Source organism: Achroia grisella, unplaced genomic scaffold, assembly GCF_030625045.1.
Source record: "Achroia grisella isolate CSIRO2021 unplaced genomic scaffold, CSIRO_AGI_Agris_v1 utg283, whole genome shotgun sequence".
Lineage (NCBI taxonomy): Eukaryota > Metazoa > Arthropoda > Insecta > Lepidoptera > Pyralidae > Achroia > Achroia grisella.
Genome location: NW_026712771.1, coordinates 797,245 through 814,709, shown reverse-complemented (window position 1 = coordinate 814,709; position 17,465 = coordinate 797,245). Strand labels below are relative to the sequence as shown.

The window sequence follows — 17,465 nt, the reverse complement described above, 5'->3', positions numbered from 1 at the left end:
TCGGAAATACCATTGCTGGAAGGTGATACTACAATGTGGTTGTGCGAGGCAAAAAGTTTCTAGAAAACCGCACTGTGGAGGACCACCATTCATCCAGATGATCAGGATGGTTGGCTGAGTTTCACCACCCGGTACGGTGGTGAAACTCAGCAGCTGATATTAATCCGAACAATTCGTCAGAATACTCCCCATAATATATGCGGTAGAAAATGCATAGAGATGCAATATCTCCCAAAAATCCAATAAGATTCCGATTATTATAAAATTATAAGTACAAATACTTACTTCATTATAAAAAATTGTATAAAAAACACGTTACACACAAGTTACACTGGCCTCTATGAAATGTAACACTAAATAACACACTATGTAATTCAATTATCTATTATAGTTAATTGGACACGAACTGTCTGTCATTATGTATCATTATAGTCTACATATAGATGGTAGTCTAGCGGTTTAGCACACGGCTTTACTTCCAATGGTTGCAGGTTGAATTCCTCGCATGGTATACCACCGATACAAACAATCATACTCATGAATACAAAATGAATACAAATGTTATTTGTATTTATGTATTCATGTATGATTGTTTGTATCGATGACTGTGTTATATGTATAATGTCGGGTTGAATTCCTCGCATGGCATACCACCGATACCAACAATCATACTCACGAATACAAAATGAATACAAATGTTATTTGTATTTATGTATTCATGTATGATTGTTTGTATCGATGACTGTGTTATATGTATAATGTCGGGTTGAATTCCTCGCATGGCATACCACCGATACCAACAATCATACTCACGAATACAAAATGAATACAAATGTTATTTGTATTCATGTATTCATGTATGATTGTTTGTATCGATGACTGTGTTATATATATAATGTCGGGTTGAATTCCTCACATGGCATACCACCGATACAAACAATCATACTCATGAATACAAAATGAATACAAATGTTATTTGTATTCATGTATTCATGTATGATTGTTTGTATCGATGACTGTGTTATATATATAATGTCGGGTTGAATTCCTCGCATGGCATACCACCGATACAAACAATCATACTCATGAATACAAAATGAGTACAAATGTTATTTGTATTCATGTATTCATGTATGATTGTTTGTATCCATGACTATGTTATATGTATAATGTCGGGTTGAACTCCTCGCATGCCATACCACCGATACAAACAATCATATTCATGAATACAAATGTTATTTGTATTCATGTATTGATATATGATTGTTTGTATCGATGACTGTGTTATAAGTATAATGTAACTAAGTAAGTATCAGTTGTCTAGTACTCATTAAACTATGTCGATTATATCCGTACCAAGAGTAACCTGACATTGAGGGTGACGCAGCTGGAGTCGAGCCACAACGCGAGTTTCAAGGCGTTTGTAGCCCGGGTCCCCACTAACATGTTGCCCACCTTCATGAAGGAAGACAACAGGCCGAAGGGTGTGGTGTACCGGCGCTACCGTGGCAGATTGCCGCCGTCAGTGCCGTGATGACAGAGACAATTTCAATATCTTAATTTTATACTATTTCATATTTCTGTTAGTCTATAAAGTACTTATAATATGGGCCTAATAGCCTGAAATATATAAATAAACAAAACAAGCTCTGCCTAGCTTTAGACTAGATAACAGTGTGTGAGTGTCCCTGGATTTTATTGTTATTATTTATTTATATATATGTACTTTCAATTATTATTATTTATTCTCACTACTTTATCCTCACGACCATGATTAACAGGAACCAAAAGTAGTCTATTTAAGTGATCCCCAAAATACTACTGCCTAGTATATTTTATAAAAAATATGCGTTAAAAATTTAATTTTTTTAACTTTAATGCACAAAAACAATGTGTACCTATGGCGGACTTAATATCATTGCGGCGTTATCTACCAGGCAACCATGAGTGGTGCAGAGAAAGATTGTTGGCGGTGCACTAATATAAATGAGAAATGTCAAAGGAAAGATATATAAATATAAAGCAAAATATTTTAAATATAAATTCCAATAAAAAAAAATTCTTTACATTAGATTTTTTTTTTCATTCTATTTCGCAGTACTGAAGTTTTCTTTCTTCATAATAATATCATCTCTTTGTATAAGATTAGTTATAATTTCATGATAATTGGGTAAGCCATTAGATTTATAATATTACCAGTGTGATAGTGTTACAAACAAACCTACAAAATCATTTTCACTTTTATATTAGTTACCATGTTGAATGTATTATACCAAATTATATTGGCATATAGTGAGCTCATATGGGACGGGACATACATAATGTAATTAAATTGCTTTCTACTATGACCACCTAGGTAGACTAGCGGTTTAGCTCGCCGTTTTACTTCCGATGACCGCGGGTTCGATTCCTCGCACGCACAAACATTTGTATTCATGAGTATAGTCTGGGTATTTTCTGTATATATATGAAAATAAATATCTATGTATTTATATCAAATGTTTAGTACTCATAACACAAGCTGTACTTGACTTGGAATTAGGTAACGCTGTGTGAATTGTCATGAGAAATCTTTATAATTTCTTTTATTAATTTTAAGGATATAGTGATAATGGCGGAATTAAAAAAAACGTTATTTCAATATTTTTTATTGTATTGAATTCAAAGCTTTCTAACTTCTTTATTTTGTAATATACAAAATTTATTGTCACTATTATTATCATATTTTTAACATTAATTAAAATTTCTATTTTTACTAACTATTTTATCTCTATGTCTTGATGTTTGTACTTTTCATCTATAGTTTCTTCCACTTTATCTTTAGTTACCTTAAATCTGTGAAAAAAAATAGAACAAACTTATTTATATCATACGGAGTGTCTACATATAAAGAAAGAAAGAAAAACATTTATTGACAACCATTATTGATGTAAATATACATTTACACATTTGACATTGGTACATTTTACATATACATATGTATACACACATACACACACACACATACATATTTACATACATACACACGTAGAACAATTACAAAAAAACATCTATAATATTTATCATATAAATACAACTTAAAAACTGCGAAAAATAAACAAAATAATATAACAATAATTATTTCAAGAAAAGACATTTCACATGAGACACAACTTTACCTTATTTTAACTTAACTTAACCTATGACAGTTAAACAAAGTGGTCACTTGTGTTTATTTACAACGGCCTCTACACTAAGCATAGCTTGTATCGCAGGGGCCACACTATGTTTTACCTATTTAGTTTGTTTTATGACAGTCAGTTCTAATACAGTATCTATATAATATTTAAGATTTTAATGTAAGTGGAAGAATTAAAAACTGTATATATACATATTTGTTTTTTTTTGCATTTTTATATGTATATTATAAGAGTGTGGGCGTGCAATATAATTTGATGCAATCGATCAGATCGAAATGTGACATAGTCAAATTGTCACAATACGAGTTAATGTTTTTATAATTAGTATCAAAAAAATCAACTGATACTTCATCTGCTGGAATCTGAGGATTACCATAGAATTCATTATGACGCATTTTCAGATTTTTTGGTATAACTGTAAGGTATCATGACGCTTCGTATCCTATCCATCTGCGAGCAGTAACATATAATACATTATGACGCACTTTCAGATTGTTTTGCCATAACTAAATTTTACTGAACTGTAATTTTACTGTCACTGGAAAACAAAATTTACGACCTCGATGTTCTAGTGGTTTATCATAGCTGCCTGCTGCAATGGCCGCAGGTTTTATTCCTCGCATGGTAAACGCATTTGATTTCATGGGTATTGTTTGTATAATCTGGGTGTTTTCCATGTGTATATTCACCCAAAAATGTATTTCAGTATTTATATTAGTTATCTAGTACCAATAACACAAGCTCTGCTTAGGTTGGTACTAGATAGATGTAAACATATATATTCTTGTATATAAAACAGCGACAAAATTGCGTCATTAGGAAAACTTGTCTTAATCAATGTCGATAGAAAGAACAGCTAATCTAGTTCCGTTATGAAACTGATCAATCAGGACTAAACCCGAAATTACAATAAACTAAATTACTGACTCACCCCATAAAAATGTAATACAAAATCTCCAGCAAACTGAAGAAGGAAACTCCAAGACAAAGTCCAAGTAGACCACCAATGTTACCAAAGAGTTCTGACAGGGTATACAATTCTGACCGCTGTATCGACAAGGAGCTTGGTGACTTGAAGTATACATCGATCCTAAAGTAGTCATAGCTGAAACATAAATAAATTTAAGATTTTTTTTTCGGACTACTCTAATGCTGTTGGCAGCAGCTGGCCTTTACAGCTTCACCGGACGATAGGGGGCGAGTGCAGATGGCACTCCAAATCCGCGGAAGGACTTATGGAGCGGCTGAAGGCCAGCTCCTGCCTGACGGATACGACTTTAGTCTGAGTACACCAATAGGGGTTCGAACCTCAGCTCAGTCCGTCGTAATTTCGATCCCCGTTTGAATGGGATGGGGGATCGATCGAAGGGGGACAAATTTAAGATGTATATTTATTAATACTAATGGTCGAAAGTCGACTATAATTAATTTAAATTATAAGTTTGAATATTATTAGGGCTGTAGTAGAAAGACTATATTTATAAATTATATAGACTATACTTCTATGCGTGTGTGTAATGTTTTTATTGATTCAATGTACTTTTATGCATAGTATAAAACATATTAGCGAAATTTCATTCTCTTCCGTATCTCACTATCCGTAATATTCGTAAAAAGGGGTACAAAGTTATTGCTTGACATAATCTAAATATATATAACTCAAAGATGACTGACATAGTGATCTATCAACGCAGAGCCCAAACCAATGGACGGATCGGGCTGAAATTTGGCATACAGATAGATGTTACGTCGTAAGCATCCGCTAAGAAAGGATTTTTATTAATTCTACCCACAAGGGGATAAAATAGGGGATGAAAGTTTGTATGAAACTTTTTCAATTTTAAACTGGGCTGAGACTTCGCATGCATAAAGCTACTATAACGTAGGCATCCCCTAAGAAAGGCTTTCCATAAATTCCACCCCCAAAGGGATAAATTAACGCGAGCGAAGCCGCTGGCAGAAGCTAGTACTATATAAACGCGCAAATTTGTCAGCTTTCCGAACTGAATATTTGTGGTCTCACAAATGCTAATGTTAGCGGAATTAAACATAAGAATAATAAATAATATTATATGCTTACATGTCTACGTCTGTTTTATACTTGTACCCAGTCGCTAATAAGTGTGCAGCAATTTTTTGAATATCAAAATCGGATTCATACACTTCTGCGTCGTAAACGGTTTCGTCGCATGACGGTAAGCAGGAACATTTGTCAGGACGGTCATTTGAATACGCCTGGAAGATTTCACTCTGATATATGGCTGAAATTAGATATTACATCATCTAACTAATATTATAAACCAGCTACTCGCCCTGGCTGTGGACGGGTGTACATGTATTATACATATAAACCTTCCGCTTGAATCACTCTATCTATCGCTTCAAAATCCGTTAGGTAGTTTTGAAGATTTAAGCATAAATAGGGGCGGACAGACAGCGACAGCGACTTTATTTTATACTATGTAATTTATATATATAAAACTTCCTCTTGAAACAATCTATCGATTAAAAGAACCGCTTCAAAATCCGTTGCGTAGTTTTAAAGATTTAAGCAGACATAGGGACGGACAGTCAGCGACAGCGACTTTGTTTTATACTTATGCTACGGGTACTAGATAACTGATGTAAATATTTAAATTATTCTTTTATAGATACAAATCAAACTCGTGATCATTGGAAGTAAGGAGGTGCGAAACAATTCAATTTGTGTCCCTATGTATATAGGGACGGACAGAGACAGCGATTTTGTTTTATACTACTGTAGTGATGATGCGAAAGTTTGTGAGTATGGTTTCTCCTTCTTCTTTCGTTTCAACGGCAACTAAATGTATCTTCTCCAGTACGTTGCGATGACTTTTGCGTATACTGTCGCATTTTTAAATCTTCTTTTGTGCAGGATGATGGGCATAAAGGACAGGACAGTAGGTGAGCCATAGTCTGGGATGGCTAGTTGTTTTTTTTTTATAACACAGGGACAAAAGAGATCTCACCTGATGGTAAGTGAATACCGCTGCCCATAAGCACCCGCAACACCAGGGGAATTGCAAGTACGTTGTCGGCCTTTTAAAAAGGAATAAGCTCTTTTCTTGAAGGTTTCAATATCGTATCAGTTCGGAAATACCATTGCTGGAAGGTGATTCCACAATGTGGTTGTGCGTGGCAAAAAGTTTCTAGAAAACCGCACTGTGGAGGACCGCCATTCATCCAGATGATCAGGATGGTATTTTAGTTTCTGACGGGTGGTACGGTGGTGAAACTGAGCAGCTGGTATTAATCCGAACAATTCTTCAGAACACTCCCCGTGATATATGCTGTAAATGTTTGATGGATGGATGGATGGTAACAAACATTCATCCATACACACAAACTGTCTCGTTTCTAATATTAGTAAGATTTTAATATAATAAATTACCTCGAGCCCTTTTAGTGCAAGCCATTTTTTCTAAAGTACAAATGGATTGGTTTCCATCATCTGAAAATAGTTTAATTACGATAATTTGATAAAATTATGTTGCTGTCTGTACTGACGTATACTGTAAGTACAGATAGCAACATATGTAAATCTAGCAGGCACTGGTACTAGGTTAATAAACCTATCTGTGAAACTGAAAATAAAATTTAATGCTAGTATGAAATATTTATTCTAACATATTCTAGAAAATGACTTAGACTATCTAAGTCATTTTCTAATAACAATTTAGATAAAAACGATGTGGACCTTTAGTCTACGGAAAAAAAAAATTTAGATTAAAATGAAAATTAAAACAAAAATAATAAAAAAACAAATAACAATTTAGATTAAGATGAAAACAAAAAAAATAAACTTATAAATTATCGTAAATTCGTAGCAACATAATCTATGTACGGCGATTTAATCTTATATATAAAATTCTCGTGTCACAATGTTAGTTACCATACCCTCTGAAACGGCTTGACCGATTTTTATGAAATTTTATATGCATATTCAGTAGGTCTGAGAATCGGCTGCTATCTATTTTTCATATCCCTACTATACTATATATATTTCATAGTAATAGGGTTTGTCCACCCCTTAACATTATTTTACACATATATTATACGGTACTTACATAACAAACATTTTTGTTTTATCTATTTGCTTTTGCTAATCTCTAAAATGAGTACCGATGTTGATGAGACATACACTCACCGATAGCTAATATTACAAGTAGTAACTTAGGATTACATACTTTTATTTAAAAAAAAAATAGATAATTATAATAAAAAAAATGACGAGGACGAAATCGCGGGTTTTAGCTAGTAAATACATACAGTAAACAACTTACGTGGCATATAAAATGAAACACAACCGCATGTTTCGTACGTATAATTTGATATGCACTCCAGTCTACAGTTGTTGGGGGTGTAAATTTTGAAATACTTCAAGACTCGTTCCTCATGCAAATAACATTTGCGGCTAAAAAATTAAATAAATTATTTCGTACCATCACAGAAATAGAAAAAAAACTTTGTTCAAATAAACTTAATATACTTTTGGAAAGTCACAGATTTTCGGAACGCAGATTCATCACAAGAAGAATGAGCAAGAAACTTGTGTGTTGCTCATTTAAATAAATTATGTTTTAAGTAGATCTACATTAACAAGGATGCGAGAAGCAACATAGAAACCGCTACGCATACAAATTTTTTTCAATCAGTTAAAATATGAATTTAAAACAAGTAAGAAAAATTGTCTCAATGAGTTTCTTCTAATGAGCCTAATATGTCATTAGGCTCATTAGAAGAAAAACAAAGAATTATGAAGGAGGAAGGAAAATTATCTGATGGATACATTGTACCAAGTCATCAACATTTCTTTGTTACATGGAATGGCAACACTGAATCTGCATAGACTGGCAGATGCCAGTGATTACAATAACAATATTACAATAACAGTGATTACAATAACCAGATGGTTATATTGCCTCATCAATACCGCACAGTCAGCGTTCCGTTTCGGTCCGCTTCTAAGAAAGTTGCCGTATCAAAGGCACCAACGGGCACACCTGATCTCCCTCGCCCAGGCACCTTACCAGATTGCAGATTTGGTTCATCCATCGTGGAAGTATCACATAGTCTTAAATAATTATAAGAATATTTAAATATAACAATTTTATATTATACTAAAAGTATAGTTATAAATTGCATTTTTTTGCAACCTCTGGCCTAAATGCTTCTCGTATTTTTCTCTGAATAACATAACACCTCAAAATAATGATAGGGTCAATAACGGGCCACTGTCTATTGATTACAAAAATATATGGCACAACAATCATTAAGCTACTTATAATTAAAAAATGAGCAAAGCTCATTGTAATTTACGTTCTGTATTTTATATTGTGTTGAGTTATAATAAATTTACTCTAATGTATTCTATATAATTCCTAGTAGTGAACGTTTTAACTATACGTACACGTCCACTCCGAATTTTTCCAAATCAGCAGACGCGGATGTGGTTTGAAATTTAATTGCCAAAGATGTAGTCTTCCCTGGGGATGCCACGTAGAAATGCCTGAGCGCTTGCGGATGATCAGCCGGGTGTTGTAAATATATCTGTAAAACCATGCTCATTACTAAATGGATTTGTATTATTGTGTTTAATTCCATTGCTATTAGTAAGTAAGCACGAGTAAAATCACAAACATTTAGCGCGGTAACCTGACCCACGTTACTGAAGGCGTTACGAGCTTCCTCACAAGTGGTCAAACTCCCATCGTTGTCAAATAAACAAACACGTATCACAATATTTCTAAAAGCGGCATCATCAGGCAATGAAAAGAATTTGGATTTAGTTTATGGGATGCCTAGTAATGACTGCTCGGCGGCTATGATTATGACACATATGCTAAAAGTAGCGGATGTAAACAAATGTAATGAACTTCCGAAAAGTAACTTAATTCGATAAAATAGAAAAAAATATACTTACAAACATCATCAAATTCAAATCGCAAATCTCCTTTACTATTTATCTCTTCCCCGTATCTAAGAGTAGTTTTAAAGCACGAAAGAATGGTGCACCCGCCCTTGCTAGCGGTATATGCTGTTGGGGTACCAATTAAGGAAGACAAAATGGAAATGAAGCCAGGTAAGTTAATCTACCTGGAAGAATTTACTAGGAATCAACCACGGTAGTTTCCAAGGGAAGGTCTGATACGGGTACATTAATAGATCGGTCGTCATTACTAGGAATCCTGCACTCAAGCTAAAGCTAATGATTGTCAAATATTTTCCTACCACAACATTAGATTCGCATTTCAAATCTTACAAAAAATACTTACATTAAATCCACTAAGACCAGCATTACAGTAATCATATTGGTTGGTTTTTGGCAGTTTGAGAAATAGTGTAATACGAGATGCTTCTCCTGTCTGAAAAACAACCATTAACATAGCTTTACAAGGAATAAATTGGAATAAAGAAATTATAGAACAACACTATGTAAAATCGAAGACACTTTTTATATTAACTCCCTTAGTACTATTCACATATTCTTCATTCTTGAGAACTAAGTTTGGCAGGAATGAGCCTATACCCTATAATTTTACTGCTAGATCTCATGTTTAAAGTGAAACAGCTATCTGGCCGCAGTAAGAAATTTAATAGTAACCATGCATGTGACAATGTTTAAAGTTTCTAATAGCTGCTTTGTGTAAAAAATTTGGTATGGTAAGTGGGTTTTATAATTCATCTTGATATTATCTACTCCGAAAACAACTGAGAATATTACCGTCCTGGGTGGGTATACATGTATAGATTCACTTGTGTAACCTTTAACAAGGTCCCAACCTTTGCTGCGTTCAGAGGCATCGCTCAATGGATAATTAGGTCGCAAGCTGAAATATTATAATATTATTAATCCAATGCATATAGTGAGTTTATGAGAAAACTCCCTTTTTTACATTTTCTATCATATCTATACTAATAGGGGTAAGTTTGTTTGAATGTTCGGAGTAATCCTCGGTACTACTGATCCAAATTTCAAAATTCTTTTAGAATTGGAGAGTCTATTTATCAAAGAATGCTAAAGGATATATTACATTACACTATGATCAATAGCCGCGTAGCTGCGATTAGACGGAGTTAAATAAAAGGTAGTTACATAAAAATTGAACAGTATTTTATAAAATTTGTACACAAACCTTGGTGTGTAATTTGACTCCAAAAATATCGTTTTTATAAGTAGAAGTAAAATTTATCAACATTTTAAATATGAAATACATAATAGGTATATGAACATAACAAAATTAAAAAAAAAAATTTTTAGCTTAACTATTTAAACTTGTTAAAGCGTTTTAAAGAAGAAATTTGCACGCTAAGAGTTCTTACTTTTCCTCGCGAAATATTTCTGTAGCCGCTAACACATCTCTGTTGATACAATAACCTTCCTCTGTCAATATTGTAGCATACTTAATATGCAATGCTATATTGTCTAGCCATCGCAATTTGTCATCCATATTGACAAGAACCTGTAATCATCATTGTTCATTACTGGAAGAAGTTTACTTTGTAGCAGTTTATTATGTCTTAATTACAATAGCAAGCGTACAAATGGCCGTATTACCATCTACAGTAAAAACAGTAAAACTGGAGCACCAGTACGGGTAACGCTAACCCTACCTTCTCAATAATCATTGCCTTGCCCTTATCCTATTATTTTAGATCTGCGCAGTATGTCATCTTCATCAATCGATTCTTATCGGCCGTCATATTTGAGCTTACTCTTCTTTTATGTTAATCATCTTTCACACATCCATATTTTTCCGTCGTCCACTCAAATCTACTTCCATCCAATTTCATATTTTTTATTTTATTTTAAATACAATTTTCCACAGACATATTCGTCCGTGCCTTTTTTTTAATTTACTTTAATATTATTATATTTATTTAATTTCCACTTTTGTGCAACTCCAGCCGAGATGTTACAATTTGCCTAACAGTGGCACCGAGGCAGACTTTATCCGTCTGGCCCAGAACCACCGCTGGCCGGCCGGGTGAGTTGACAACATGAAGTGTCACCCATCCTTATTAGGAGCCAGTTACATTTACCAATATGCATATACAATTATATAAATCTTACACTACTACTAATTTCACAGTTTTCATTACATTGTGTTGTGTGTCCAATTTTATATTAAGAACCTTCTAACTACTGGTCTTAACATACCTTCTTCATATTATCTTGAATTGTATCATCAGTGAAATTTCGACCTAAAGTGAAATTTAACGTTTTAAATATACGTTGAGCAGTACTAGTAGGACATATCATCGAGATATCCTGAACGGCTTCCATTGCTTTTCTAATGGTTTCATTATGGTTTTTATATCTGAAAAAATGTCGTTAAAATGTATGCCGTTCTCCAAAAATCACCATTTTCCTCTACTGGACTTTTGTACTTTAGGAGTGATGCCAGTTTATTTACTTAGTCTATATATTTATAATAAAATTATATTTCTATGTAGTAAGTAGTCTTGCCTTCAAGACAAGTGGTGTACTTTTAGATCTATGGCCAGGTGGCAAGCTGGTAGTACTTCTAAATCCCAAAGAGGGGTGAGCTCAATTAATAATAAAAAAAAAAAATGTGTTAATATATGTTTTTAATTGACTCGTCGATAATAATAATATATATCTCTATTGTGCATAGATTTTTTTTACAAAAAAAAAAGAACTTAATATATATATATATATGGAATAAACAAAAGGCTGCCTTATCGCTTAAAGCACTTTTTAACAGATAACCTGATTTAATATTTCTTGGGCATAGAGTATAAAAAAATAATAAAAAAATGCTGGTAATAAATAATTCAATATATATTTTCTAATAATATCATATACTAAGTATTTTATAAATGACATAGAATTTGAAAAAAATATTTATTGTTAATATAAGTATTTGTACTGTTTAGATATTGGTATTAAATGTTTTATCTACATACACATGAAAATAAATAAATAAATATGTAGTTTATTTAATAACTCTACTTTTAATTATATTATTAACCCTAGAAAGATAATCTACATCTCTTAGACGTAAGCCCGATGCAAATATTGCTATATTTTTTTTATATAAAAGTAAACAGTAACTTACTCGTTGCGAAACGAAGCATTTGTAAAGTATTTTATATATTCATTTGTGAAATTGTATGATGGATTCACTTTTACATTCGGACATATCGTCACAGATGGGAATGGTACCTTTAAAAATAATACATTTATTATACCATAGCATTATATACACAATGATTTATACATTAGGGTTGTAATTACGAATTTAAAAAATACTAGCTACTATAATATTGAAAAATATCCAACCTTCATCAGAGTCATTGAATTGATTTCCGCAATTCATATCTATAGTGATTCTAATACGTCTTAGTTAAATGTTTATAGTTTAACATTGAGTTATTTTATTATATTATAGAAAAAAATATAACTAAATAAATTGTTATGTTTGTTGAACTTCTACGCGTTGATACTCCTAAGAACTCTCTAGCACTTATTCGTCTCTGGCCTCTATTCTATTTGTATGTAATTGGTATTACAAACAAACGGAAGGCTCATATTCTAATTGTTTCCCCGTACAAATAAAACGGGGACCGAATTTACTACGGTCTGAGTCAAGATTCGAACCCTTAGCGGTGTACTCAGACTAAAGTCGTTTCCGTTAGGCAGGAGTTGGCCTTCCGCGGGTTTGGAGTGCCATCTGTACTCGCCTCCTATAATTCGGTGTAACTGTAAAGGCCAGTTACTGCCAAGAGCATAAGAATAGTTCGAAAAAAAGCTTACAGTAAGCGTTGATCTTCGCCTAAGATGAACATATACGGACATCGGACTATAGTAAGTTTGTCATTGCTGCTACGAAAATAAAACTATGAATAAGAATAGCAAATAACATAAATACCTTAATAACATAAATAACATTGTTATAATTATATTGTTTTTATTTTTATATTTGATGTACATATAAATTTATGTAATTATTCTTTCTGTGAGAGAAACAATAAAGTATTTTTCATTCATTCATTCATAAATAATCTTTTTCGAATAAATTTTATATAAGCATTTTTTAATAGTTATATATTTTTTTCTACCACTCATTCGGAACGCAGACTCGTACTCAAGAACAATGAGCAAGAAACTTGCGTATTGCTCTTTTAAATTTATATTTTTAGCACAATTATGTAAATAAATAGTTTATTTAAGGAATAAACTATTTATTTACATAATTATGCTATTAGGCAGTTTGTATTCACACAAAAATCTTAAAAATATAATTTTGAACTACAGAGCAATACGCAAGTTTCTTGCTCGTTCTTCTTGTCTTAACGAGTTTCCGAATGAGTGGTAGAAAAAAATACTTAGATAACAAAATAAATCAGTCATAGTTATCAGATTAGACTAACTAGATACTCACCTTTTCTACTGGCACATATTTCTCACTGAAGCTGACTATAACCGGACTGTTTTTGTATTTGGACCATACTTTACTGATAAGTGAAACGCACAGAACAGCACTGACCAGGAACACAACTATCCAGAAAAGTCTGAAGAAATAATAGTGTTTTTAATGGATGTATATGTAATTATCAGACTCGAGGGTCTAGCGGTTTAGGACACGCTTTAGTTCTGATGGTCGCGGGTTTTATTCTTCGCACGCTACTAATATTTGTGTACTCATCATGGCGTATTTATCAGAAATTGACCACAATTCTAATAATATCAATAATCATGTAGAACAGTTTAGATAGTGGAGATAACCTGAATGATGACCTATCAGGGTAAAATGGGGCCATTACTTCCCATTACTGAGGATCCCCTCCTTTCCCGTAGTAATGCTGTTAACTATTTATAATGTAATAACCCTGGACAATCCCCCCAGCGTCAACTAGTTCCAAGCTAAGCAGAGCTTGTGTTATGGATACTAGAATAGAATAGAATAGAAAATCATTTATTCAAATAAACTTAATTTAAGCACTTTTGAATAGTCATAACAATTTGTTTTTTATCTACCACTCGTTCGGAAAGCTGTCTCATCACAAGAAGAACGAGAAAGAAACTTGTGTGTTGCTCTTTTAAATAAACCTTGTAAGTTTACATTTACAAGTCGAAATGTGTGAATACAAACTATCAACAAGCACTAATTTTTTGGGTCAAATATAAATATGCAATAAGATTAAATCAGTAGTAGTGATAAGAGCAGACCAGTCCCTACAAGCAGCACTCGTTTCACGAGTATGACGGATGAGCCAGTCATCATTGCGCTCGACCTTATTTTAGGGAACCCAATGACCCGGCCCACCAAGCCGCCACATGTCTGGACATTTTAGTGAGCATGACTACTCATTCCACACGACCACGTCACAGCTACAAAAATTACTATATGGTAGTTACAGTATTCACACTTTACATTACTCATTATTTGCACTAGACAACTCATATAAATACACAGATACGTTTTTTATTGTAAATACAACCATAATCACATAATTTAAATATAACCAGTAAATTGTACATACAAAATACTGTTTTCACTTTGACGATGATTGTGACTCTGTTATCTACAGGAGGACTACAGTTGCAAAGGAATGTTTACTATATGGCAATAAACTTACCTTTTGAGGCTGAAACAATTAGTCTGAAGGCAACCTTTCTGTTGCGGTGACTTGTTTCTGTCTTTGTCTCTCTCCTTCTGTTCTTGTACACTCGGAAATATATATTTGAGACCATGTATTGTTGAATTTTCCATGTATTCTAGTATCAGGTACCATATTTTCCGACGGTACTCCACCGTTTCAGGAGTATTTTGTCTTTGAATGCAAGTTTGTTTTTATTATTCTGCTATCTTAAAAATGTGTGTACTTACGTAACAGAACCTAATTAAGAGAGTGTACAAATATATAAATAGATAGAGCTATTCAAGAGGAAGCTTTATATATAATATATATATATAACAATTCGATGAATTAAAAGGTTTGGAACCCACTCGTGCGAAGACGAGGTTGGTCGTTAGTTAAGTATACTATTTAATTATATTCGAAAAAGGGACAATATAGTTTAATAGTTAGCTAGTTACATACTAATTTCACATATATATGACAAATTACACAAATACATACATACAATAACGAACACATACACACGTACATACGCAACGGAGTTTGAAGCGGTTTTTGGATGAATGGAAGCGAAAAACATATTACGTCGACTACAAATAAAAGGGATAAGGAAGAAGCAGATGATGATGATAATCTATCTAACTAGTCTTCTAGGAATTGTTCGTATTAATTATAGGATATAATGATACAGGCATTAGAGAGACTATAGCCATCTTCCCGCTTGAAATTTTTATATTTCTGTATTTCAATTGCCTCTCTAACCATTCTTGGGACGAAATGTCATTCTGATGCCAATACCTTCGGTTGGTGTAGTTCAATCCAGTGATTGGGTCCTGATTCTAACAATTGATCTACTGAAATCCACTTTATAAAGTGGTTTGCAGATGTGGAAGCTCATACATCGGACAGACAAAAAGAACAATTGCCCGTCGCATTAATGAACATATAAAAACTGTTAAAAATAACGATCCGCGTAAATCAGCTATAGCGGATAACTTGTTACGATCTTACCAGATCCTGTGATTTACTAATTATACATCTATTGTTATTGCTATGTTTTAAATTAGCTATATTACACGTTTTGCGGTAGATTAGGATAGAATAGACAAAGCATCTGTTAATTTTTAAGCTGACGTCATGACATGTTCGTCATTTATAAACTACTAGCTTTTGCCCGCGGCTTCGCTCGCGTTAACTTATCCCCTCAGGGTGGAATTTATCAAAATCCTTTCTTAGGGGATGTCTACGTCATAGTAGCTTTATACATGCAAAGTCTCAGCCCGATCGGTTTAAAATTGACAAAGTTTCATACAGACAATCATTAATTTCATCCCCTATTTTATCCCTTTGGGGGTAGAATTAATCAAAATCCTTTCTTATCGGATGCTAACGTCATAATATCTACCTGCATGCCAAATTTCAGCCCGATCCGTCTAGTGGTTTTGGCTATGCGTTGATAGATCACTACGTTAGTCACCTTTGAGTTATATATATTTAGATTTTTAATAATTTTTAGGTTCTAAACATTAACATTAAATGTATAAAGCCAGTTCATAAATCATGAAGACATTGTACGCAAAAGAGCAATTTCCATATTTTAGACATCAACTTAAAAAAATATGGAATCTTTATATAGCCTGTCTTAATAGGTTAGGCCAGACTACACAAAGATTTGGTGTGGTAGGCCATAGAACAGGTTATGTAGTTATTTATAGATCGCAATAATATAATAATATGATATTTGCTATACATTGCTAGCAATGTACCATATCAGGTTGACCTTCATGCGATTCGCCCTGGGAACCATCGTGATAAAATTTTAGTGAATTTGTCACGATGGTTTGCAATCATATCTGATTGACTATGATATTGGAGATGAATGTATTGAGTACATGTTGATTAAAAATTGGAATTATGAATACTATTATATATATAAAAGTACTACTGATAAATGGCACTTGTTGTCTGTTGCATATCAGAAATGACTAATGTGTAGAACTAATATATGATAATTATGTAAAACCACATTTAAGCGATAAATTTCATTTCATTTCACAAATCTCATTTGAATTCCAATTTTAGTTAAACAGAAATAGAAATAATCTTTATTCAAATAAAAATGTTTATTATTCTCCCTATCATTCGGAACGCAGATTCGTAACAAGAAGAAAGAGAAAGAAACTTATGTGTCGCTAATTTCTATATTTTTTTAAAATAAATAACACAATAACAAGTAAGAGGCATGCGATAACCAACATAGAAATCGCTACGCACTCATTCCTAGTGCAATCAGATAATGTTGTCACAAACACAAACATATATTCTAATTAGATATCTATGAATGTAAACGAGTTACATGATTAATTGTAAGTACTTACGACATGTCCAAAATTAGTATTTTCAGTAATACAGGCACAAATCTTGAATGTATATGAGGTATAAAGGAAACCGGCCACTGCAAAATTTGAACATCTACTAAAAATTAGATACAAAATCAAATCATACTAAGGTCAAGTTAAAAATAAAGGCAAACTGGTTAGGTAGGTACATCAGGCGGATCTGCATGCTCCAGCCAATCATTATTCTATTGGTATGTACCTAATATTATTTTAAAAGTTTTTTTTTCATATCTCGCTTCGTGTTTAGTTAATGAAT

The 17,465-nt window shown here is 33.0% G+C and overlaps 1 protein-coding gene across 1 annotated transcript; it reads right to left on the bottom strand.

The window, feature by feature from the left end:
- Positions 1 to 2,759: 2,759 nt before the first annotated feature.
- LOC131843182 (pickpocket protein 28-like) lies at positions 2,760 to 17,271 on the bottom strand. Its single transcript, XM_059191798.1, has 14 exons — positions 17,189 to 17,271; positions 14,808 to 15,002; positions 13,610 to 13,739; positions 12,284 to 12,390; positions 11,362 to 11,521; positions 10,524 to 10,663; positions 9,925 to 10,030; positions 9,476 to 9,565; positions 8,611 to 8,750; positions 7,484 to 7,614; positions 6,592 to 6,651; positions 5,260 to 5,440; positions 4,111 to 4,284; positions 2,760 to 2,835 (listed from the first exon to the last, which is right to left on the bottom strand). Exons 1-14 carry the CDS (start codon positions 17,191 to 17,193, stop codon positions 2,760 to 2,762), a joined length of 1,695 nt encoding a protein of 564 aa, XP_059047781.1. The 5' UTR covers positions 17,194 to 17,271.
- Between the last annotated feature and the right edge of the window lie 194 nt (positions 17,272 to 17,465).

Coding starts and splice junctions, on each gene's coding strand:
- LOC131843182 (XM_059191798.1), bottom strand. Junction 12,391..13,609: donor AATATGTGCCAGTAGAAAAG/GTGAGTATCTAG, acceptor TTATTTTTAAAG/GTACCATTCCCATCTGTGAC. Junction 7,615..8,610: donor GAAAAATTCGGAGTGGACGT/GTACGTATAGTT, acceptor TTAATTTTTTAG/CCGCAAATGTTATTTGCATG.